The sequence below is a fragment of the Tyto alba genome, unplaced genomic scaffold, assembly GCF_018691265.1.
Source record: "Tyto alba isolate M040663 unplaced genomic scaffold, T.alba_DEE_v4.0 Super-Scaffold_40, whole genome shotgun sequence".
NCBI classification, from domain to species: Eukaryota; Metazoa; Chordata; class Aves; order Strigiformes; family Tytonidae; genus Tyto; species Tyto alba.
In genome coordinates, this window is record NW_024881316.1 from 2,027,680 (window position 1) to 2,054,940 (window position 27,261).

General features: G+C 36.7%; 1 protein-coding gene across 3 annotated transcripts in view; it reads left to right on the top strand.

Annotated features, from left to right (window-relative positions):
• ATG5 (autophagy related 5) overlaps positions 1 to 27,261 on the top strand; it is an 86,352-nt gene that overhangs the window by 45,912 nt on the left and 13,179 nt on the right. For 2 of the 3 annotated variants that reach the window (XM_033008473.2, XM_033008474.2), the window contains exon 7: positions 13,536 to 13,653. In XM_033008473.2, coding sequence (XP_032864364.1) covers positions 13,536 to 13,653 — 118 coding nt within the window. Of the gene's footprint in view, positions 1 to 13,535; positions 13,654 to 25,623; positions 25,719 to 27,261 lie in introns of those variants that run through there. The other variant, XM_042803352.1, reaches the window with a different exon arrangement.

Below are 27,261 nucleotides of genomic sequence, written 5' to 3' on the forward strand. Positions count from 1 at the left end.
GAATGTGGTATTTTGACATGAAAGCGGTTGTGAGTTGTACTTCTGCAGCTTTGGTATGGAACTGGTAATAATGGAACTTTTGGCAATATATATTCTTGCTAAAAATGACCCACAGGGTATAACAGGATGTTTGCTTTGGATGTTTGTTCCAGGTTGTCCTAAAAATTTTTTTTTTTGACATTCTGCCTCTTGATTTCAATACCCAGAACTCTATCTGTTTTTCTTAGACCTTTTTTTGCAAAGCCGCTTGTTCATCACCACCTTTCAAACCCTTGTTCCCTTTTTCTTGCAACACAGACACGGGATAGCTTCCATAGTATCACAGATGTATTCTTTCTCCATCAGAAATGTAGCACAGATGACACCCAATAAAATGCCTATTTGGAGAGGCAGTTTGAGGTTTTAGACTGTCATGAAGGAAAATAGCTGCTTCTAGGTAAGGTATCTGCATTGTATTTTAAATTCCAGCGTGTACCCCTTTAGTTCTAGAGGTTTTTAGCCCTTTCTGGCAAAGTTGCTATCTCACTTATTTGGATATATCTGCTATATATCTGCAGATGAAGAGTTTTTCAGGATTTTTCATTTACTTAGTTACCTGTGAGCTACTTAGAGATCTTGACTTCCCTCTCCTTCCTCTTTTGTGAGAGATCTTTTTCTTCTGTGGGAATCTGTTGAATAAATGAGTCTGTTCTTAGTGTCTTTATTGTTATTACTATTACCTATTATTAAAGCTCCAAGCAATTCTGTAAATCAAAAGGGCTGGACTATACAAGCTCTTATAGATGGTCCATCTTCTATCACTACTTATAAGAGCAATACTATGTTTTGAACAATCCTAAATACTTTTTCCCAGGTCAATATTCAGGAGGCTGTGTTGCCAGGGTCTTCTCCATAATTGCATGCATCCCAGACTGAAATTTTGCTGCGTATTTTTGGTGTACTGAGGGCTTTGTCTTTTGACATTGACCGGGGAGAGTCCTTTAGGAGAGTTCTTCATCTGTTCAGCAAAAAACCCAAAGCACTGACCACTTCAACACAGCTTTTTTTAACCACATATTCAGTTAAGAATCTTGTCCAAGTTGGTCAGGATACAGGCAAGTATTGATCAGGGCTGAGTCTCTTTTGGCTCTTGCAATATTAGTGACCATCTTGCAGACTTCGGGAGATTCTTCACAACTTTGTTAATTTTTGTCATGTTATAGAAACCAAAATAACATGGTGTTGGTGGTGCTTCAGCCTTCATTTAACAAGGGACTTTAGGACCATTCTCGAAGTGATCGTGCTCTGTAAGGAATACTGCTCAGAGTCACTCACAGCTTAATGAGCATTTTAAGTCTGTTCACCCATCTTGAAGAACAGGTGTACATTATCAACCCATCATCTGGCCAACTGTTTTCTCACATAAACCTTGAAGAAATATGAAGTTCTTGGTCAAGAACTGAAGAAAGAATAAAGTCAGTCCTTCCATAGATGATTTGGCAGCTTGCAGAAGAAAGATTTTTCTATGGACATAAAACACACTTCGAAGAAAAATTGCTGGTAAAAAATCCATATGTCCCAGCAGCAATGGAATTTATGAGCCAGTTGTAGACATGTTCAGAAACAGTATGAAAATACCTCACTTTTAAAGGGGTGTGGTTACGTTGTGGCCTTTCTTAATCTAACAGATCTGCAACCACTCTTACACACAGTAGACTCAGGTGTACCCAGTGGGACTGAGGTGCTACAATATGAACTTTTTATAAAACAGACAGATCTGCTTTGGGTGGAAGAGAGTACAGTCTCTGTGAACACCTCATGAGGGTCTAAGTGTCCACACACATAAATGTGAAGGTTCTCCTAGATAACCTCTGAATTCAAAGAATGCAGGGAGTTCGGCAGCAGGACGTATGGCAAGGAAGGCTAAATGGTGTCCCGGGCTGCGTTAGGGAGGAGTGTTGCCAGCAGGTCGAGGGAGGTGATCCTTTCCCTCTACTCAGAACTGGTAAGGTCACACCTGGAGTACTGTGTCCAGTTCTGGCATCCCCAGTACAAAAGAGAGACATGGAGCTACTGGAGAGAGTCCAGCAAAGGGCCACTAGGATGGTTAAGGGACTGGTACATCTAATACGAGGGAGAAAAAAAGGCTGAGAGAGCTGGGACTGTACAGCCTGGAGAAGAAAAGACGCGGGAGGATGTCATCAATGTGTGTAAGTATCTGAAGGGAGAGTGCATGGAGGAAGGAGCAAGGCACTTTCCTGTGGTGCCTAGTGGCAGGACCAGAAGCAGCAGGCGCGAACAGAAGCACAGGGGCTCCATGTGAACATCAGGATAATACTTTTTTACTGTGAGGGTCACCGAGCATCGGCACAGGTTGTCCAGAGGGCTTGTGGAGTCCCCATCCTCGGGGATAGTCAAAAGCCACTTGGACATGGGTATCTGTCTATAGGTGGTCCTGCTTGAGCATGGGATTTGGCCCAGGTGTCCTCCAGACTTCCCTTCCAGCCTCAACCATTCTGGGAATAGGTGATTCAGAATCAGAATGCTGAAAAGCCATTTGGAAAACCTAGATGTCCCATCAAGCCTTGGAAGCTTAAGTTGTTCCTAAGGAGCCATTGTTCTTATGAATTCTGTGACAGGCTTCTACTTGATGCTACAAAGCTAAATTAGGATTGCTAGAAGGATCTGAGGGAAGTTTGTGCCTTTTTTTCTCCTTTATGCCTTTATGCAGTGTGATGTGAATATGTTTGACACGGACACAAAATTAGTGTGGACAGCATGATGCATCTTTAGAAACACTTAGAAACTGAAGCAGTGCCTTCTATTCTGAAGTGTTACAATTAAACCAACCCATGAAATTTTAAATGACTTGAATTAGGTAAGGGATATGTTCTAGCTAGGCGTATCTTTTTCAGATTAGTGGAACATTTGCTAGGACTTTAATTTCCAAATGTTTTACATGGTTGTAATAACTGATTTTGTTTCTATTACATAAAGCTTTTTCTAACAAATTGCAAGGAAGCACATTGCCATTTTAAATAATATGGAACAGGGTGGTATTTTAAATGGTGCTTAATCTTTTTGAAGAGGAGCAAGTAATGGCCCTCAACATGTGTGGGAGAATTAACTGAAAAAGTTGCCATATTTCTCTGTAGGTTTGTAATAATGATGAATTATTGTTAATTGTGTAGGAAGTTACAATAGGACTGCAGTTGCTTCATACAGGGTGCTCTGTTGAATAAAAGGCTTCAAGGAAGGCATGAGTTGTTGCCCACGCATGATTAGGAGAATAGTCCTTTAACCATTCATGACCAAAAATTGTTCAATATTATTGTCTAGACATAACTGTAATAAGCCCTACTATATAACATTTTAACCTTATTCCAGATGTGTTTATAATTCTAGCTGTGGCTTTAATTTGACCACAGTCTCGACTAAGATACTAGTTAATTCTGGCATTAAGTATTACTTGCTTCAATTTGTGACATAACATTTGCCACATAACAGACCGTAACAAGTTAAAGCTTCCACGAAGGGAACACATCATATGATTGTCCTTGCTTTTAAAACAGTGATCATTAATGTTCAAAAACTGAAGGATTTCCAGTTTGTGTAATACTGTTCAGAGTGCTTTCAAGATTAACAACATTTTCACTTTACTTGATATGTGTACAGGTTATAATTTTGATTGCAAGCTTATATTTTCTTGACCATTTGAAGTATGCAAATATAAGAAAATCAGTTTGAGGTAATTTGGATACATGCTTCTATAGGAGAAAAATGATCCACTGCGTAACTTTGTATGTCCTTCATGTGATGCAATATTCTTTTAACAGTATATGTTGTTTTCATATCTTATCCTTTCATGTTATTTCAAATTTTAGGAGTAATAAGTTTTAAAGATATCTCCCAATACACATTTGTCATGACCGTATTAAAGCGTATGTGCAGGTATTCCTAGTATTATCTGAAGCTTCAATCTAGTGATATACTCCTGCACTGCTAAGTTATGTGACTGCTGTTAGTATGAATTAAATGTATGAAGTGTAGCCCTTTTGTTTCATCTGTTTTTTTTGTTGTTGTTGTTGTTGCATGCCTCTTAAACATATTAGGGAGTATAAAGTTCCTGTTCATCACCATAAAGATTTTTAACTTCATGAGTAAACCAAAGCTTCCTTCTCACCACATAACTGCAGAAATCCTAAAACAAACTCAAGAAAAAGTGAGAGGATGCATTTTTTTTCCTATAAATTTTTATTTGGTATATATTGTCATTTTTACAGCCATCGAAAATGTGTAATTTATTGGAGCAATTTAAAATGTATTATGGGAAGAAAAAGTAATTTGATTTATTCTGTATGCTGTGATTACAGCTTTACAGTTGACATCACATCCTGTCAGTGAGTCAATTTTTCTGGTCATTCTAGATAGGTGTGTTGAGCATGTTTATATTCCTTTTCATCTTATGGTTGTTAGTTACATATTGGACATATAAAAACATTACTTAGTTCTTTTATTAAAAAAAATTTAATTAGTTCTGTTTTGTAATGTGACGTTCCTTATTCTCCGAACAGTGATGTGACATTGCAGGTAAGCAGTTCAAAATTCTGAATGCTAACAAAAGCAGTGCCAGCATTATTCAAAGCACGCAAAATCATAACTAGAACATCTATTCGATGGAGTTTGCAGAGACTAATTAAAGAAATACTAGAAATAGTCTTAATTTTACTGGAACATTGTTCTAGTCCTAACAACTTGGAGGGTAAGTGAAATAGAAAAATCATCAAAGTTGTACAATAAAGCAATGGGACGTCCGGGAGAAGCCCTCTATCGCTTGGAAGATTTCAAGGAGAGGAGAGGAGCAATGATTACAGAAGAAAGACAAATCATATTGTCATGTTTTATGCCTCCTGTAACAGAAGCTCCAAAAGTAATGGTGAAATTTGAAAGGTGACAGATTTCAAATGGATAAACGAAGAGATAATTTCCTTTTTGCGCGTGTGTGTATATGTACTTTAGCTTGTTGAGCTGAAAACCAAGGGTGAGCTTGCTGTCTTCCGAAAGATGAAGTTTGTTGTTTTTTAACAGATGATTGAGGGAGAGCGAGTTCTTTGAAGCTTCTTTCAGTGTGTGTATGTATTTCTTACTGAGTTTAACCTTAGCTGGTTGTCCTTCATATAGTCACTAACTGCTTGTGGTGGGATTTGATTTGGGACAGGGGGTGTTGCTTGAAGTGCAGAGGAAGAGAGCTGTAACTTTACTTTGTTTTACTGGGGCTCTGTAGATGTCTCTTACAACCGACTGCTTTAATATTTTGCGAGAAGGCTAGTTGAGGGAAATGGAAGAGAGCAGTTACCAATTTTTAGCTGAGTCTCTGTAAAGGTATAAAAATAAAGGTTAAATCTGAGTAATCAGTTTGTGAGGTCTATTGTTGAGTTTCTTTAGTCCAGACTGCACTAATATGCCTTCTAAGAGAATGGTATGTTCCTTCTAGCAAAGAAATTGGCAGGGATAAATTATATGTGCTGGCAGCAGTGGAACCAGTGCTTCCAAGGAAATTATTTAAAGTAAGGGGACCATGTTCTTTTTTAAGAAATAAATAGATAAAAATAGAAAGAGGCATTTTAGTGTGTTTTTTTGATCCTGGTTGAGCACTGAGTTTCCTGAAGGTAACCTCTCATTTTGTCACTGGAAGGTTCCACATAGCGTGAAAGGCTGTGCTCCAGAGTGGCAGAGACAACCTTGTGCTGCAGCTCTAAATTAGGCTTTCTGTAGAAATAAACTGGCTTTACTTTGTTGTTAAAGTGGGACAAGCATGTAGAAATACCTTGTTTCAGTATTCCAGTAGAATAAATATTATCAGTCTTTGAATTTCCTCCTTTTCGTGTGTCTCTTGTCATCAGAAAGCAGTGATTTGCAAACAGACCCTCAAAGCGTTAGCTGAGAGTGCTGCTGCAGAGTCTTGGGTGTTGGAGCAATTAGGAAATAGTTACCTGGTGTCCTTCTCGCAAACTAAGCCAAAAAGAAAGGTAGAAACTTGAGCCCATCTTTCTCTAAAAGTCTCTGTTGGTTTTCACCCTGGAATTGTTTCATCGTAAACCCGTGGACATAAGTGAGAGAACAGCTTTTCTTGAAACTCCTTGCATTCTAGCAGTTTAAGAGCTCCTGCAGAATCGTTGGAGAGAACAGAGATGAAAGTCAGCTAAAATCGTTTAGTAACAGAATTATAAATTCCATCCACTTTTTCTTTTCCTGGACTGTGGACTGTTAGCATTGAATTTGAATTGAAGTAATCACAAGGAAACAGAGGGGGGTAATTAATACTTTTTAATGCAGAAATTCAGATAACTTCATAAGATTTCATGAACTGATATTCTGAGCAGCTTATTTACTTAAATTTATATTTTTCTATAAATCAGCTTTGCTATGACCACAGCCACCTATAAATTGAATTTTATAACTACAGCTTGGAGCAAGTCTGTGATGAATAATGCAGTGATTTTTAGGACAGTGATCAAAGTTCCTTGCAACACAGAAAAAATACTGGACTAAGAAGAAAAAGTGATCCAGGGATATTTTAGAAGTATTTATAAAATTAGCATTCTCCCATTAGATTTGTTTTGCTTTGGATTTTTTTGTTGTTGTTGTTTGGTTGGTTTTGTTGTGGTTTGTTTGTTTGTTTGTTTTTCAGTTGATCAGTATATTAACGTTATATTGTCTCTCTTTTATTGTAATTACAGTTGTCTGAGGACACAGAACGTAATGCAATTATTTCGTGTTTGGCTTTATCACATTCATCTTGGTAAAACACATTGTTAAACTGTGTATCATTTAACAAAGATATATGGTGAATAAAATTATTTTCCTCCTTTGGAAATCTTTGTGATAATTTCAGAGCCAATGGGAAGTCTCCCTCTGTTTTAGCAATCCATTTGTATCAGAATTTTCGTTTAAATGATCTTGCATTTTGCTTCTAGCAGGTAACTCACCTTGAGTTGATCTAATAGATGTATTTTGGGGTGTAATATTTCTGTACCTTACATTGAGATTTTTAAAAGCCAAAGTCAAAAAGTATTGTCTTCAGATCATAATAAATATAACTATTACAGTTCTGTCTGATATAGTAGCTGTTTTTAGTAGCTGCTTTTTTTTTTTTTCCAAATATCTAATGAAGAAGTAAGAATCAAACAGTTTTTTGCTTTAAATATGTCTTGTATCAGAGGGGAATCTGTTTTTTTCCTTCTGCTTCTTAAATTGCTCTGAGTAATGAAAGCTTGTTAAGAAAAGGCCGCCTTCATTTGTATTGAAATGAATAAATAACCTTTTATTGAATTCTTTGGGAAGTGGACAAAATTTAAGTGTATTTGTAAGTAACAAACATGGATTATTTTACATATTTTTTTTTTTTTAATTTATAGGATTGCAGCAAACTGACTGAAATACAATGTTTGTGCATAGGTATAATATACTACATTTCAACAGTGAAAATTAAGTACCTTGATGTTGTGTTTTGTTATTTAAATAATGGATTTCAAGTTCCGCTATAACATGAATCTCTAGCTTTAGAGTGTATAAGTGTATAATTTCTTAGCACACTTTGAAAATATAGTTTCAAGGTTATCCTGACTGAGGCACAAAGTGATTGCTTATAAAATAGTCGATGAAGAAGAGTATAATAATTTTTTTAAATACTTTTTGCGGTAAAATACCAAGACTCCAGCTGACACACAAATCTTTCAGTCTGTTTATGTAGAAGCGTAAACTGGAAGGTATGCTGGGAAATAGCAGCAATTGTGAATAGGAAAATATTTTAAGATTAAAAACACAAGTTAAAAATGAGATTGGACCATAGGAGAGCAAATCAATTTAATAAGGAATGCAGTGTCTCCTGTGTTTTTTAATTTGAGATTACAAATTAAGTGAAAGGGAGAATTTGAAGTTTGACATCAGAAGTTTGTGCCTAGAATAGTATTTCCTTCAATATGTGCTTGCCTAGCTCTTTTTGTAAGATTTTATTAATTGAATGATGAAATAAGAATCACAAGTATCAGTTAAGAAGTATTGGTATTTTAACTACATGATTACCTTTACTCGTGTAGTTAATTAGTGTGTGAGTATCACACTAGATTCTTCTGTCATCCTAGCACAAGCTTAAGATGTTTTGATAGGTGGAACATAAATTCATACTTCAAAATATTAAACAGGTTGTATGAACAAGAAATATGCAGGAAAGTGCAAAAAGGGACTGCTTATAGGTGATGGCCAGTTATTTATACAGAAATATTTTACAGCCTTTAACTTATAAAATTGTTTTAATCTATTTGAGTTGTATTGACCATTGCAAAAGTCAGTGGTTGTTTTTTAGTTTTGCTTTTGTTTAAGAAAGAGCATGATTGGAGATAGAAAGCTCGGAATAGGAGCACTGAATGATGGGGGAAGACTTAGAGGTCTACATGCGCACAGTTTTGCTTATAAAGCATTTTATTATCTGCTCTGATTATGCAGCCTCCAGGCATCCCAATAATGCAAAATAATGAATGTGAGTTAGACTAAATCTGCTGTTAGATTTGTTCACTGTATAGTCACCTGTTTGTTTTCTAGATGATGATAGGCAATGTTTGCCCAGCTATTCAAATGTTGTTCTCCCTCCTACCTCACTGATACTATTTGTTGCATAAACTGATTTTCTGGCTTGTTTTGGACATCTAATGTTAGCTGTTTATGTATGTAAAAGCTCTCTCTGATGTGATATTTTTTTACTCATTGATTTTTTTTTTTTCCCCCAGAAGCCAGTCGAATGTTTCTATTGGCCTTATTCTGCAGGTATTGGGATAGATGAAACGAGCTTAAGAGACAACTAACCCCTCTTAATACGTGACTAGTTTCTGAATGAAAGTCAAAATATTATTAAAATTGTAAAACTTGGGAAAAGAAGAAAGGCAAGTTCAGGAGGGCCACCTTAGGCTAAGTCCTCAGAACTTGCTTTTTCTACACACAGAGAAATAGATCTTTCCCATTCTGGCACAAATCTTTCTTTTACCTGAGTTTACTGGTGATTTCCAGTCTTAGCTGCCACTTCCATTTAATCTTGCAATCTGATAACCTGCCTGTCTAGTTTCCAGTTAGTGGAGTCTTTTTTTTTTTTTAAAAAACAAACCAAAACAAAAACAAACAAAAAACCCCAAGATAAAACAAAATAGAAACATTGTTTGTTCTTTTTCCACAATGAAGTACTCAGTGATTCTGATCTAATATTAAGCAAAAAGAAGCCAAAGATAGACACCCAGAAATACCAGCAGAAAAACTGTGTTTCAGCACCAGAGAAAGAGCAGTATTTCAGCTGGGGCTTTGCAGTATCTTGCTTTCAGACAGGCATAGTATTATGATGGTTCTGTGACTGCAGCAATTTGTCATCTTTGCAATTAGTCATTTTTTCATTGTGCATTGAGATTTTTAATTGAAAACATTTCTACAAAGCAGAAGGCATTTTAGAAAATATATGGAAAATGTACATTTGAATATTTAGTAACATTTATAGAATTTGTTTTATTTTCAGGGAGTAGTTAAATTTCCTGTACTTTCCTTTTTATATAAAATAACAAATCATTATGTAAACTCTTACTTCTTTTAAAGCTTCTTGGTTGAGTTTAAATCAGTTTAAACAAAATGATAAATTCAAATTATGAGAGTTTTTTTATTGTAAAGTGATTCATTACAAAACAGCACAGGCTATGAACTTGACAAGTTACTGAAAATATGATGGAGTATGTAGGGAAGTCTTAAGTTTTACAGTTTTAGGCTGCCAGCTTATGTACATGTGGGAATTTTAAGGAATTCTTTTTTTACTTTGTGAGTTCAATATGTGTGGTAACTTTCAGTTGTTTGAATTCTGTTAGAGTAGCAGCAGAGTGTTTAGGCAGAAAATCCAAATCCCTTCCTCTAGATGGAAATACTGGTAACTGATTTTTTCAGAATAAAACCCAGCAGTTCATGAGTTATGTTTTTCATTTTAAGATGCATCCTGTATAAAATGTCTGACTAATTAAATTGTGGATTTCATTTAGCGTTTGATGTTCTGTTGATTCTGAAAAGGACCAGGCAAGCTGACTACTCTTTTTTTGGCAGGATGATAGGGAAGAAAAAGTTACAACTGCTAGCACAATGCGTAACTACATAGCTTGTCTCTGATCCTGTGAGGATTTATGCTGCCTTAAAGGGTCTTTTAAATTTTTCCTTGCCCATAACTCTTCTCAGTGCCAGTATACCTGAATAGATAATTTTAACCTGTTATTTTTTTTTTCACTGTAGTTTCACTTTGTTTTCACTGTCACTTTCCTATCACTGATACTGTTTAAACTTTATTAAAAAGAGTACAGTCTTCATTTGTTCTGCAAAGCACAAGATTTGTGGTGCTAAGCAGAAGTATAGAAGATTGAGAAATTTCAGTTGCAGCGAGTCCAACTTTCTAGAAAATACATTAACTTAGAGTTGAATGTTTGCTTTTATAAAAATTTGATGAGTTGATACTAAATTGTGGACATGATCAGTGTGAAATGAACTGCAAATTCTGGGCTGGGTGATTGTCTTCATATGCTCATATATGCTTGAAGGCATTTCCATTGTAGATCTGTCATCAGCAATTACTGATTGACTCTCACCTGTTGTATCCTGCACGTGCATCCAGCATCTTTTGAACAGCTACACTGGAGCTAGACTGTAAAATAAAATAATTTCAGAAGCACTATATTCTGATAAAGCTATGATAATCTTAGTAGGAAAAAATAATGGATGCTGTACAAATACATGCTTTAGGCCTGATGTATTTAAAATCATTGTCAGTTCAGTTATGCAGTGATGTCTTTGTGGGCTAGGTTACAGATAATACTGTTTTGCATGATTGATTAAGCAAATATTGTACAAAGCACAACATTAGGGAAGCAGTTACTCATGTTGGCTATTCCTTCACATGTTCTTGTAGTAAACACTAGAGTAGAAAGTTGGAGTCAAGTTGGGCTTATATTACTAGTTACTACACTTCAAACGGGGTGATGGCAGGATTTTTCTAAAATCATTTATGCTCCTATATGACTAAGATACTTTGAAAAGTTATCCTATAAACATTATAGATTGCAGGATGGGACTTTTATTTTGACTCTTTTAATGCATAAAGCACCTGCTGCATGGGAGGGAAGAAGTGTAAGCATGTTGGGGTAATACTCTACCTGTAGGATTATATTTGTGAACCACAATCTTTGTATAAACAACATGCCATTACTTTTATCATTTTAACATTGATGGATATCAGTGATTTTTATTCACATTACCACATCTGTATTGCTCAATACTTAAAATATAGAATTGAATTTATTTTCTGTAATGTTTCATGACAACAGCTGAGGATGTTGTTTTGCAGCAGTCACGAACTTATGTGGCAGATTTTAGAAAATACTCCTTTGGCCTTTCCCTCTTGACATTAATTTATGATAACTAGGGAAAAAAAATGCAATTTGTTAATAAATAATGAGAAACTGTGGTATGCACTTGGGAAATTCTTATCTTAAAAGTCTACTGATGATAACCACTTTTACCCGCATCCTTCTTCTCGTGTTTATTTCCACTTCTGCTACTTACATATGGTAAGCATTTGGGAGCTGTGATTAGACTTCTGTGAATAATTGACTATTTTTTTTAAATAAGCTCGATAGAAAATTGGTTTGGCTATAACAATGTTTTAGGGGTTTTGTCTTTTTTTTTTTTTTTTCCTATTTTTTTATGTTTTGGAGGTACACTTCACAAGTGTGGATCTGTCTGAGGTGGATCCTGCTGGCTTTATGCCTCCCATCATTTTCCAAATGCTCAGACATCTCATTACCACTGTTTGCATCCACATTCTGCTACCCTGAGGACATAAAGAATTGACTAGAGCAGCTAGTCAGCTCCTTCTGATCAGTCTGCATAAGAAAATCTGGAAAAAGACTATTTTTCCATTTTTGGAGACTCTTGGCAGGAAATAAAAAATAGCTCTATGTCAGCAGCTCTGCACTGTACTTCCCTGGAATTACTTTGAGGTAGTGTACCACTCTTACAAAAAGACTTCTTGCCCTGCTGTTTGAGAGGTGAATGACAGTTAAGGTGTCACGGTTAATCTACTGCTTGTGGTTTTTCATGTAGGTAGATGACAGAGACCATATCATAACTTCCTTTCAAAATTAATTTTTAACTTTCAAATTTTTTACTCTACTTGGTGATTTTGTTTTTTCCAAAAGCCTCTACCAGGAGATAAAATACTTCTTGATATTGAGTTGTGTTTTTTGTTTCTATTTTTTAATTAACATAGTAGGACAGGAACCACTTTCTGAGTGGTGGGGAACTAAATTTGGAAGGAGCAAGTGGCTTGTATTGCTTTTTCCAGTTAAGATAATATGTGATGAAAGTATAATTTACTGGAGCCCAGTCACTCGTAATGCAGGCCACGTCAGCTGCTTTCTGAAGTTAGCTGCTAGCAGAAATTTGTCAGCAACAATTTAGAGCTTGATTAAAACTTTTGAGTTGGTTGAATATGAGGTTTTTAACTTCTCTTTTCTGGCTCAGGTGCCCAGTTTGGGAGGAGAGATCAGGTTGTCAGGAAAGAAAATTTTTCCTGTCCTTTCGGTATCAGGCACTTGCTGACCCTGGGGTTGCTTATACAGATACTTAAAGATTGGCATTACTTTAACATAACCACACTTCTTAAATAGGTGCATCTGTAGATCCATAAACTACTTTACTTCTTCTGCAGCATTGGGAGTTTTATTGCCTACGTTGTGGACAGTGACTGGCAGTAGTCTCTGCCAGTCAATTTGGATTTTTTTGTCTCCAGAAGAAATGATGATGATGTGCAAGGTCTAACAGGACCCACGGTTGAAATAATTCTGAATTTCTGTGGCTATCTGCAGCAGAAGTGGAGCATATATGTTCTTTACATCTGACTAATTCCTTAAATAGACAGAAGACTCTAGGTTGTCTGTCAAAGCACAACACTTTTATTTTCCTTTTTATTTAATTGTACTCTTTCTTGCGGCTGAAATAATTTTAAATTTTCAGCATAAAATCTACTGGAAAAAAATTCACCTGGCTTGAGATATAAAGATACTTGTTTGCTATTAAAAGTGCTTAATGTGTTTCTAAAAGGAGGAAAACAGACTATTGCAGAAGGTATTGGATATTTGTTACAGTATTGCTTTGACTTAGCAAAACATATAGGTGTATGCTGAGCTCCTAAGTTTGTGCTCTCTGCTTGTTTTACTTGAATTAAGATATATTGAAATGTTTTGTTCAAGCAGATCTTATTCCCATAACAGAAGGGGGATCTTTTTAAATCGAAAGAAAAAAAGAAACAAAATAATTTTATATCCATGATACAAAAGGAAGGGAAAAAAAAAAAAAGAAATGGAAATGCCAGACGTTTCTTCTGCTAAAACCTTTTGTTCTGTCCAGTCTTCTGCCTGCCTCAACTAGCAATACTACATGTTTGCATGGTTCTTAAAATGTTCTTTCTGCCAATTTTATTAAAACAGGCAACAACAGAGAGACCTTTTATACAGAAGCTATTTCGACCAATTGCTTCAGGAGGACAGTTGCATACTTTGGGAGATCTGCTAAAAGATGTGTGTCCTAGTGCTATCGCCCCTGAAGGTACTGTAGAAATAACTTTTGTCCATTAAGATATTTTTTTCTGTTGACTTATTGTTTTGTTTTGTTGTTTTTTTTTAATATGGGGTTTTTAAAGGTAGAACTTCATCTCAGTACCAGAGTTTCAGATTTTACTCCTTCCTGGCCCTTTAGCGTGACCAGTATATATCACCTGCAGTGTTTGGAGAGGATAAGATCGAGTCCTTAGAGATTCATAAAGAATTAATCTCTAAAAGTTTTCTTTTAAAATTCATATATTCCTTTGCCATCACACTTTTTAATAAAAACATTCACGTGTTCTTTTCTGCATTTTTAAAAGATATTCTTAAAGCAATGTCAACAGAAGTTTTATTTTAAGTTACCTTTAATTTTATATTGCATAAATTTACCATATATAAAACTCCAAAATTGATAGAAAATTGAGATATTTTCAGAATACTTTTTTTCCCTGTTGAAGCTCAACCTTTAAAAAGAGAAAAGAACCAGAAAAGAAAGGGGTTTTTATATGTATGTAATAGTTCATGTGTGGTTACTAAGTAGTATTGTGTGACAAGATACCAGTTAGTTCATGTAGCATTATATCGTTTCATACAATGGCATTTGTTGATTAGGACTTACTGAGAAAATTAAGTATTTCTGGATGTTATTTTATCCTTAAATATTACAACTATTGGAATTCTGATATACTTTTTAGGTGGGATAATGTAAAATTACTCTGCAAATTAAGATCAAAATTATTGCATGTGAAATTTTTTTCATCTTGTTCTTGCTGTTGTCTTACCAGTACTTGTAAATGGATAACCTTTTTTTCAGTCAATAGTCACAATTTGTTTTGAACAAAGTGTCTGATATTCTAGAGAAGATCTTGGCAAAGAATTTATTAGTGTAGTATCAGCACCTTGGCAGTAAAGCACTAAATTTGAAATCAATGTAAAAATCTATAAGATATTGTTGTACACAGAAGTTGTGTAATTCAAAATCAAACAGTTGTCATGGGTTCCTTTAAGTATGGTGATCTTAGAAATAAACTGAAATATTAAAGTATTTTTTTATCCCTATTTCTTACTTGTTAACACATGGAAATAATTTCCAAAAATAGCAGAAGTTAAGGAAAATATGGAATGTTGGTAGCCATGTGTCCATTTTTCCAAAAGCTAGTATAAGTTTTAGGGCATAATTTTAGGTAATGCTTTCAACTAACTGTCCAGAAGATAAAGCAAGATGCAAATAGATACTTGAATGTTAACACAAGCAAGTTTAACCATCTTTAAGTACTTAAGTGTGAGGAACCTACAGACACTAGTGAAAAGGTACAAAGTGAAGTTAAAAAAAAAAAAAGGAAGGTTGATGCATTATGACTTGGAAGGCAGTCAGGAGCACAAATTAAATTAAAGAAACTCAAAAAGCATTTATGCAGAAGTTATTCCAGAATATAATGGATGATAATTTTTGTGTGGATTTGCTAAAGCTGCAGATGGGGAATGTGCTTGTTACTGCCTTTATTAAAAGCACGAATGTAATATTGTTTTATCTGTGTACCAATGACTTGATGCTTCCCATTAGTAGGCCTTCTTTTCAGATGTCAACAAACGTGCCAACCTTTAATAGCAGAGTAAAAATGTGCTGTGCTAATTGCTTACTTCATTTTTATTAAAGGCTAAAAAAAAAAAAAAAAAAATCACCCTATACTGTTTACTCAATGGGGGCAAAAAATGGTGATTACTTGGAAGAAAATAAACTAAAATAGGTACTGTCCTTACACTTAGGAGGAGCAATTTGAAAGTTGGAGAGGATAAGATTGAGTCCTTAAGCATTCATGAAGAATTAATCTCTGGAAGTTTTATTTTAAAATTTGTGTACTCCTTACATATTTTTTTCCCATATATTGAAATATACTTTGTTTCTGTATAAAACTGCTTAACTTTTACCTAGTTTCGATACTCAAGATTCTACTGAGCAATTTGCAACCTTAGAGTTTAATAAATCTGATCCCTTGCATGGGTGTGAGCTGTCTAGGATTCATCAGAATTTCTCCTGTAATGCAGCTTTGTATTATTGCGTTTTTCAGTTGTTCCTCTTATACTCTGAGTGTTCCCCTCTTCTGGTAAGTAAGAGAAGGAAAACTGCCTGAGCTAAATGCAGAAAATAATATGAACTCTTGAGGAGATATTGGGGTAGACTGTTTAGAGCCAGTGGAGGGGGAGGCAGACTCACTGAACAAGCAATTTGGAAGAAAATGACAGATCTGGGAGTCATTAAATGGGATGGGGAGAGCAACTACAAACAATGTGTCAGGATGAAAGAGATTGGAGCAACAGCCGAAAACTGACATAATAACTGTGAACACCTGGACAGAGTAAGTGGGATAGGAGATGATAAAAGGACGAGGGAGAAAAAGGAGCATATTGCATGTGGTTCATACGGAGATTGTGCAAGGCATCTGTGAAAGAATGGAAGTCCTGCTGATTAAGTGATTTGGACGGTCTGGAGACCTGTTTGGAGAAACAGATTGAATCAGAAGTTGAAAAGAAGAGCAGTTTGCACTGGCAGAACAAGAAGATGCAGGTGGATAGGTGGTCAGGTGAAGCTGGAGATAGTTAGGTAAGGGACTGGGGAAAACTTGTTCAGGTTTTGCTGTACAAATAGACTGCACCCCAGACAGGAATACAAAGTAGAAAACTAAGCACGGCGACATGGAAAGAAAAAAAAAGACCTAGGAGATAGATCAGGAAGAAACAGAATGAGTACAAAATTGAGGAATGATAGAGAAGGGATCAGACTTTTGAAAAATGACCTGAAAAGATGGATGCCCATAACAGCAGTGATTTTTACTGCTGAGGAACACGCACATGTAAGGTCAGTGCAGTTAAGAGGTGTGAAGGGCAACACTGGTTTAGGCTTGACTGCTTCAGTTCATCATATGCCGTTCGCTGATGATTCAACTTAGCCAACAAGTGAACTTTGATTGTTCTCTTGCTTGGATTAATCCACTCATCTCATTCACTATTCAGGTGTAATGTGCACCATATTAAGTGTTCATGCTCTAGTACAGCTCTGAGCTATTGAAAAAAAAAAAACAAAAAAAACCCGAACCATTAACTCACCAGACTGCATAGTGCCACTTTTGAGTTTTGCTTATAGAAATGTTAGCAGCCATAGTGAGGACATCACTCTTCCAGCGAGTGGGCTAGACTCCTGAGAATAAAGAACCTCCGCATGACTGTGCTGCTGAAGTCTCCATGAAACCCACTTAGTCAACTCATTTGCTCTCTGATGCTGGTTCACTGAGGGTTTAACAAGCTTTCTCTGTCAATAGATGCTCCATCAGTTCAAAATGCAGAGGGGTTTGTAGAGCTGAGTGTTTCTATCCATTTTATGGCCATATGAGAATTTTATTTGCAAGCAATTTTTGGAAATTTTGCAAGCAAATTTTGGGAAACTATGCATAAATGTTTTTCTTCTAAAGTAGTTGTATCCATTTGAAGTTGAATACTTGAAATTTAGGAGGTGTCAGAGTTGTAGACTGCCTGTACAGTCTTAATTTCCATACACACGCACACTAATCATTATACAGCTTATAATCACTCTCCACCTCTCATCTCCCTTTGTTTTCTGTGAGACTTTTGTCTTTCTGCACATGCTGGGCATGTTGTAGTGTCAGAGCTGTGTAATGAAAAATCATTGTCCTGATTGTTGAAATGATGGATGGGGAATGAATGTACTTCAGGAAGTATTATAATTTAGGCAGCTGAATACTGCCGTTAGGAATTGAATTAAGTTCTTTCTCCCCTAGGGATTTCATTCATATGTGATACTAGGCAAGCTGACTGTTACAAACCCACCCATTTTGTAGAAAGGAACACCAGAAAAATCTAGTGATCAGTGTGAGTGTTCCGCTGAACAGGTTGCTTGCTTGTACTTTGAATCAGCGAGAACTCTGGGGCTTTGAGTGTGCAAACACCAAGCACTCTCTGAAACAAGTTCTAGGCCTCTCATTACTCTTCTTCTCTCCCACCCTCCAAAAACTGGATACTTCTGGCCATAATGTCGCTGAACTTCAGTATGTGATCTATAAAATGATGATAATACAGTCTCTTTCCATGGGAAAATTTTGATGAAACACTTTCTGAAGGAAAAATGGCTTGTGGTCAAAACTTGTTTGAATTTCATGATATTAAAAATTTCCTCTTTGAACCTTCTTTGGTATCTTCTATCTTTTGTTCTTGTAAACTTGTATGTTTTGTCTTAATCTACAATTTATATTTATTCTGGTCAAGGCATTAAAATAATATTGTAACAAAACAGAATACATTATCAAAGATATATTAAAAAATGATGGCAAACTCTTTTCCATGTCTGGATTTTCAGACTTTATTCAGTGTTACCAAAGTTTAGATCTACTTAATTTTTCTGAACAAAGGAAAAAAAAGCAGTGTCTTATCAAAGATATGCTTAAAAGCATAATCAATATTGGTGAAGCAAGTTGTTTTCAACTTTTTTCACTCTTGTTTTCAAAAAGTAATTTAGATATTTTTCCAAGACTGTTTTTTAACCCCCTGTTTAGTGAATTAACATATCGGTGACATTAGCTGCATCTTTTTGTCAGTGCAACATAATCAATATGAGCTTCTCTTTCTGGTTTTCTCCATCTGTTGAACTTCTTTTTTTTTTTTCCTTCTTCCTCTATGGTTTTCTCTTTTCCAGTGACTTCTCATTCAACTGGGAGCTTCATGGTAATTGTGATGATTGCTTGTCTATGGTGACATCCATAGCTGAGCTTTGTGCCGTGGGAACACAGAGAATATACAATTTTCAGACTCAGCATTTGTAGTGTTATATGTGAGCTGTTCCTGCTGCCAGATACTTAGGGACCACCACAAGAAGAGGGAGGGAAGGGTTTCAAGAACCACCCACAGTGTCTATATGACTTTGCTTTAGGAAACATGGATATAATTAAGTTTCTCTTTTAACTGTGATGAGAAAAAATATTTCAATGAAAAGATGTGTGTGTGTGTATATATATATGTGGATTGAATATATACGTTGATTACCAACTGTTGAAAACACCACATAAAGAACGTCAGAAGTAGAACAGGTTGAATACTGACATCAAAACACTGATAGTGAAAATGGTCTTTCTAAAATACTGTGTCAATATTACTGTGGACTGTTACAGACTGTGGGTAACTGTTTAGACACTGCATTTTATTTAAATTAGCTTATGAAACTATTTATTCAAGGCACTTATTGTTTGTTGAAGTGCTCTAAAAAATAAAAACATGAGCACTTATCCCAACCCATACTTCCCTGTTTCTCTTCAAACTGTTATGTGTATATTATCCTGCTTAATGAATGCTGTGCAGTTCTCACCTTTCTGGATTGCTCAATAGTTTGATCTGCTTAAACTGTTCATCAGAGGAAAACTGATGGATAAAAGTTAAAGCCTTTTTGTCATGGGCATTGTTAGACCAAAGGAAAGAGTGGCTTCTCCTTGGGGTCTGTCCTTTAACTCTTCAGAGTGCAAAGAGTCTTAGCTTGATCTCTTTTTTTTTTTTTTTTTTTTTTTCCCCCTTAATCACTGCAGTGGAGTTGTCACAGAGAGTATAGCAGTTTGGAACCCATTTGTCAAAACACATATCAGGCAATTTCTAGATTACTAGTAGTGATCGGAAAGTGTGAAGAAAAGCAGTACTTTGAATTAGAACAAGCACTAAGAAGCCAGTGTAGTTCTCTCAGACTTTTAGTAATTACATTCGTTATCTTGAATGTAAAGGATACCATATTACCCTAGACCAAGGCGAATGGCTACCTTTGTTAGTAGCAAACGTCTTTAAAATAGCACAATGTTGAGAGAACCTTCAGAGAAGATCCTCGTTTTTTCACTTTACAGCATTTCTACTGCAGTACTGCACAGTACTTTCTTCCAGAAGACTAGGCTAGAACTGATCTAATATAACCCTCTCTAATTTTCTGTCTAAATTAGTATTTAGGTAGCAAATGTGTTAAATCAGGTATTTGCCTTATTAGCTGAGTAGTTTTTCCTTGGTGACTGTTTAGCTGCTTCATAGGCAGCTTGTGGTTATGTGGCAACAGAAATAATAAGATCAAGTCATCACAGAAAGTGCATCCCCTTGCATTAAATATTGATGTATTTAATTTGTTTCAATTTTCTTTTTCTTTGTTCTGATCCTCCTGTGTTAACATGAAGTTTGGGAAGCAGTGAAGTCCTACTTGTCATGTTTATTAAATATTAAAATTTATATTCTCAAACGCAAACTAATCCAGTAATCACTTCTACTCTATTACAGCCTACTGTAATCTCTAAGGCATGTTATAATTTATTTTTAAGTTCTTGCAATAATAAATTGTAATTTATCAGTTACACAGCAGTTCATAAATGAAACACACACACCTTGGTCTGAAATTTTACTGTGGGTAAACCTATGCTGTGTATTAGTATGGGGTTTTTATTTGCTGTATTTCCATAATTATTGTTTACTTAAATTTGTCTAAAGGCTGCATACAATTGAAATAGAACTTGGGAGTTCTGTGGCTGTATACGTAATACTTAACTTGCTTTTCATGGACTGCTATTCCCTGACCTCCTAGAGTTGTTGGGGAATCCCTGCTAGAAGATGTGCAATTTCATTTCAGTTTTCAGTCTTCTAAAGTAAGACTTCACAAATTCTGCAATTTGATAATATTAAACAGTGTTTACTGTTTGGTTGTGATCATATCCTCTTGGGGGGAATGTGCTTGCTTTTCTTTTTACATTTGTTTCTCCCTCGTTGTTCATACTTTCAATGAAGACAGGCTCATCATTTAGGTTTTGGGCAATGCTGGATTATATCTGATCTTGATCCCAATATTATGGAAGAGTGGCATTTATAGTTCAGTTCTTTTTTTCAGTTTATGTTGGCCCATCTTATTTTCTTTCACGTCAATGGCTCTACAGCTGTTTCCTTTATTTTTCCTGCACCATGTTCCTTCAATACGTCTACTTATACATAACTCTTGCTGCCCTTTGTTGCTCTTTTAATATCTGCTCTTTCATCCTTAAAAATTGGCTCTTCTACTTCTTTGACTAAGCGCACCATAATTTGTATAACTATTTTTGTAGTTTTTCAAACCTCAGCTAATTTCCTAAAAAAAGATCTAGATCTTCAGGGAAGTAGTTAGACATTTTCACTTCTGCTTTAGTACTTTCTTCATGCTTTCCATCCTTTTGTCCTGTGGTGTTCCGTTATCTACACTTCTATTTCAGTTTCCTTGAGTTTTCCAACAGTTTTTTTACCACTGGATATGAAAATCTAAAATATTTAGATACGTAGGGACCATGTCTCTCTATCAACAGTCTTCCATTTCCCAGTATAGATCTCTTGGTTTTCAGATGTCCTCCAGGAAGACTAATGTCCTGGTTACTCAGAGAAGTCCAGAATAAAGTTGTCCAGTGTCACCCTTCTGGTTTACCATTTTATACTCCTGAAATTGTACAAAGATCCTTTCCAGCCAACAGTGCAAAGTCCTAGTTTTACTTCTCATTGACTGTGCATCATGTAGTTCTGAATCTAAGCTCATGACAGATGTCTTTTTTTAATTTAATATGAAACACCCAGTCATGAGGATTCCAGGGTTAGAATCAGATTATTCTGATTACTCATGCTGCAGCTTGTAAACTCAATGTCTGATCTTTTTTCCTATGCTTGTGGATGCCACTTGCACAGACAAAAGTTGCTCCTTTAATTGGGCAGTTCTTGTGTGGTAAAGTGGAATTGTCAGCAGTAGTTCCAGAAAATTAGGCAGTCTTTTAAAAAAACTTGAGAGTGAGTGCTATTTGTGAGAAGATTTAGTGTCTTATGGAGAAGCAGGTTAAGATGAAGCTTGATATTACCTGTGGTCTCTTAGACTGCATAGTTACAGTTTTTATGCAGATAAGGAAGAGAAGATGTTAAGACCATGTTGTTGCCTGCAAATATAGTATAAGGTTGCATAGCTCATATGGTAAAACACATTATTTATGGTTATTCTTCCCAAAACCACTGAATAACAAAATTAATTATTTGTGCCTGAAGGAGACAGCACCATGGCTACTTCTCCCTACTGACTAATAACCTCTGTTTTAGTGAGAGGAGGTAGATTAGGCTACCTGTTTACAGCAACAGTGTTGTTTGACAGATAAATAAAATTGTTACCTATCTGTTACTGCTAGAGAGGTCATGCTGCATTTCCCCATGGTTTTATGCATCTGATGATAGGTGTTCCTGTTGCCAGTTGAGGGCCCTTTGTTTCCAGAAGTAGTGATATCAGTTCTGAACTTCAGAATTTAATCAAAGTAGAAAAAAAAACGTGAATAATTCACAGCATTTTTTTTTTAAATAAGATAATAATTTTGTTTAGAAGACATTTATGCGGTTCCTATAAAAGAACATCCTAATACTGTAAACAGTTCATTTAGAAATGGTGACTCATCTTATTAGGAGAAGGGGATGAACACAGTATGATCTTACATAACTACAGAGCAACAACTGCAAGAGGAAGCAGTGTTTGGTTCAACAGAATGCTTTGAAGAGGCAAAGGGTTAAAATAATGGAAAACAGAGTTGTTCTGGGGGAGGGAAAGACTTCTTTCCTCTTCCACACCAGAAATTTAAGACATTGTGCATAGTGTAAAGATAAAAATTGTATAGTGCAGAAGGAAACAGTTTTCTTCCACTGCTATCATGTCTAAACAATTCTGGATACAATTTTAATTTGCCAGTGTTGTTGAAGTCTTCATAAAACTTGTTTTGATTTTGGTCTCATGCTTCCTTAAAGACTCAAATGGTAAACATTTGGACATAATGACGCAAACAGTAGGCTATCAATCAATCCCAGTTTTCACAGCATTGTTGTTCATTCAGAAAAGCTGTGTGAACTGACCTCTTTCTACAGCAGTGTCATTAGTTCTTTCAGAAATAAAACAAGGATCAAAAAGACTTCCAGGATTTTTCTCTTAAGACTTGCTGTACTGAATGATTTTGTAAAATTAGGGATCAACTGTTTTCAATTAACTCTCAGCTTTTTTTAATGTATATTGTATGAGAGACTACATATTAATTGTTTTTGTTCTCCCCCAGTTTTCTAAGCATTGACTTCCAGTAAATTAGTCAAACAGAAAATTGAATTTAGATGAGATTTGCTGTAAAGGCTCCTAATTTTGATGCAAGTGACAAATACTGCAATAGAAGGAGGTAGATGTATGCAGTGTGAATGTCTTCAGATTGACATGAAATATAACTGGGCTTCCTCTGAGATCAGAATTAGCTGGGCCTGGGGTTTACCATGGGAGCTGCACAGCACCATCCCAGTCCTTGCTGCTCCGGTGGTCAGCAAAATTAGGAAGCTTTTTCTTCCCACGTCTACCTAGTAAGCCTGCCTGTGCTCTCTGCAGGCTGGTTTCTCATTTTCAGTGCTATGGAGCTACAGTGTTGAAATATTTTTCCAAGCCTCCTAAATTTAGAAATATAACTAACCCTCATTAGTTTTAGGCAGTTTATTAGCCATGCTTTGATGCCACGTGAGTATGACAGTATTGTGAAGGGCTCGAGTTCTTGTAGTGTGCACACATACTAAGGGGTGATTGAAAGCTCACCAGTGATATGAATTCTAGTCCACTGTCTCCTCTACTATGAGAGTCATCTTGCAGGTCAGAGCTGAACTTCAGACCACTACTTAAGTTATTCCACCCTCCTTGTGTCCTTGACTCAAGTGGTGTTCTCCATATTAGAGGAGGTCATCATGTACATCTCCTTTCTGGTGTGAGTCATTTGTGCCTGTTATCTTTTCCTAACCAGGCCATCTGCTTGGATTATCCTTCTGCATCTGCTTTTCATCTGTCTGACTTCCGACTTTTTGATTTTTTTTTTTTTTTAATTTTTTTTTATACACACACACACCCCTACCTGTCCTAGTTGTTTGCTTGTTTATTTATTTTCTATAAGTTGAAGTGGAAAGTTGTGGTTTGTTTTTTTTTTTTTTTCTGTGTTAAAATTGCATGCCTTTTGATTTAGTAGTTCTTTTTGATCAAAAGGGGTGGAAATCTAGAGGTTAGTTTGAGATTATAGAATTAATAGTCATGACTACAGAATTAATTAATATAGAATTAATGTCATGACTACACAGAAAGGTGCAAAGAATCTGAGGGTTAATAGTGTGGCAGCTGTGCTGTTTATATGGCTTCTTATTAGCCATCTTCATTACTAAACAAGCTCTTTGCATTCTCAGAGAGAGCTTCTGTGTATGCAGAATGTTCTGCCTTGCTTGCTCTCCAAAGAAAAGAAAAAACAAGGTGGGAGTCTGGGGCTGGTTGTGATCTTTCTGCATAGAATTTGGTTTTAAGGATTGCTCCAACTTTACCTTGACTGACTATATAAGGATTATCCAACTGTTAAGTTGTGAGCCCTCCGCCCCTTGCCTAGTGGCAAATGGGATGAAATTTAACAAGTCCAAACGCCGGACTCTGCACCCGGGATGGAGTAATGCCGGGCACAAGTCTAAACTGGGGGAGGAGTGGCCGGAGAGCCGCCCTGCAGAAAGGGCTCTGGGGGTGCTGGTTTGGCACTCAGCTCCATAGGAGTCAGCAGCGTGCCCTGGTAGCCAGGAGGGCAACCCGCACCCTGGGGTGCATCAAGCACGGCATAGCCAGCCGGGCAGGAGGGGTGATCGTCCCACCGAATTCAGCGTTGGTGCGGCCTCACCTCGAATAGTGCGTGCAAGTTCCGGGCCCCGCAATTTCAGAAGGATGCAAAGGTCCTTGAGTGCGTCCAGAGGAGGGCAACAAAGCTGGTGGCAGGGCTGGAAGGCACGTCCTCTGAGGAGCGGCCGAGGGCTTTGGGCTTGCCTAGTTTGGAGAACAGGAGGCGGAGGGGTGACCTCATTGCTCTCTGCAGCTTCCCGAGAAGGGGGAACTGGAGAGGGGGGTGCTGAGCTCTTCTCCCTGGTGTCCAGTGATAGGACTGGGAACGGTTCAAAGCTGCGTCAGGGGAGGTTTAGACCAGATGTTGGGAAGCATTTCTTTACAGAGAGGGTGGTCAGACACTGGAACAGGCTTCCTAGAGAGATGGTTGATGCCCCAAGTCAAGCTGAGACATTTGGACAATGCCCATCATAACATTGTTTAACTTCTGGCAGCCCTGAATTGGTTGGGCAGTTGGACTAGATGATCGTTGTATGTCCCTTCAAACTGAAAAACTCCACTATTCTTGTCTAGTTTTTCCTCTTCCATCCAGCAACTTTCCTAATATCACAAGAGTAATGTGCTTTTTCTTGGTGGCTTAGAAGTGGTTTCTGGGCATGCACATGCATTCATATTCAAATGGGTAGAATGTAGGAAGAGGTACAGCAAATAGGGAAATAATCGTGTCTCTCGGACAAGCCTTTGGAAATTTGTTCAGCTTCAGCTATATTTGTTCTGTCGGCCACCCAATAAGTTTTATTAGTATCAGACTCCAGACTATTCTCTTTAAATTTGTCAGAAGGCCAATGACTTTATTCAGGCACAACAAAGTTTTTTAAGTCTATTATTAACAGTAGTAGTATGAAATGGAGAAAGTAAAGTCCTCCACAGAGCAAAATAACTTTTTAAAAATCTAGCTTATTCTGTTTGAAAATAACAAGCCAGCACTTCTAACATTCTCCACAGAAGAGAGGTGGGATTTTACATCCTGGAGCAGTCTGCTTCATGGGCTGCAATAGAGCTGTGCTTCCTGGGAGCATCGCCATCCTACCCCCAAATCACTGGTGGATTGCTATGGATCTGAAAACCTAGGCAGTCAAGAAGGGCTTGGGGAAAATTACTAGAAGTTGGGCAAGTTTTCTGTCAGTAATCTGCCATACATATGTGTTTTAGGAAAACTGTGGGAATCAAAGCATCTTGACAAAATATTTTGTTTGTGGTGAATTTTCAGTTTTAAAAGGAATATTTTTTGTGTTTTAGGAGGAGACCTCAGGTTCTTTATGCACTGCAGTGTGTTCCCACAGAACTTACCACTTAGATAAAAGATGAGTGAAGAGATACAAAAATGAAGGAGAAATTAGAGGCACAGAGGGGTGATGGGGCTTGCAGCTGGTCACACTGAGGTCAGTAGCAGAGTTAAGAATTGGATTTTTTTGAATCCTGATCTAAATCAGTCTGTCTTACCCCAAGGAGATCACAGAGCTCACTCAGTACGACTGAGCCATCAAAAACTTCACAGAAAAAAAACAAAACAAAACAAAACAAACCTTTCTTCTCATTTCTCATATATCCTTGCTCACACAAACAAGTGTGTCACCAACAGCTAAAGTACACAAGGTATGTAGACTTACAGGATATTTTTTTATGGTTAGTTTCATAGAAAATAAGAGAATGCTCCAAAATTATTTTTTTCAGTAGGGGTCATCATCCTGTTAACACTCGTGTGCTGTATAATCACTGTTGGCTTTAGTGCTGTAACTGGCACAAGTGAAACTGGAGAATTTAGTGGGTCTACCAAAGCTTTTAGGAGACAGCAGTAAACCTTTGTGAAGAATTGCAACGTGAAATTCTCAACCAGGACACTGCAGTGCACAACCAGATTTAGACATTGTGGTGTCAGTGTTTTTATGTATACTAGAAAACAAAAGAGGACTAGAATGGGTGTTTGTGCTGTATGACTGTTAGAAGTTCTGTGGCATAATTTTGGTCTAGGCCAATTAATACTCTCCCAGAAAATTTGTGCGGTATTTATGCATTAACAGTCTGGGGGCTATTCTCAGTAAGCAATATGGAAGGGGGGGAAAATTTAGCTGAATAAGCATGAGCACTCTGGCACTTGCCCTGAGGTCCAGAGAGTGGGTTCTGGTCCATTTTATGAGCTATATCTATACCTTTAAATTAGGTATATGTACTGTAATGTTAGTGGGAGCTGAGTAAAATCGTTCCCATCTTCCTTGTTCCTCTCTTGTAGTCTTGTTCTATTTTGCCTTGATGCATATAGGTGTAACCTGATTTTCCCAGGAGATAAACATCTTACAGGCTAAAAAGAAGAGAACCTGCAAACTAAGGAACCTACAAAAAATAATTAGGAGAAAAGTAGCAGCCTTACCAATAACACAGAGCAGAGTAATCCACTAATAAACACTATTTACTGTGTCCTACTTGCTTCTGTAAGGATTCAGCAGCACTTTTTAATAGTAGTTGAATACCTCTTGAATACCTCCTTTTAATTGGAGGTTTTCATAACTTCACATTCAGTGGATAAATTATACTTTCTATCATATTTGACACCTGTAGCGATTTGCAGGATATTTGTAAGAAAACAGAGGCAAAGCTGTTCCTTATGTCAGAGCCAAAGGCTTATGCAGTAGCTTGGCACATGCACATCGGTGCTATAGTCATTGCAGATTCAAATGCCTCTTGTGCTCCATGTCCTTTTTCCTGCTGGTATCATCACCACACTTACAACGGCAAAATGCTGCAGGTGTCTACACTTTGGGAAACTCCACTCAGTCCAGGATCTTAATGCAAGCTGTTACTCACTGGCAATTTAAGCAGAGCAGCCAGATGTATTGAGCAGATACACAAACAGATGCCATTCTGCTACTTGTGATTTTG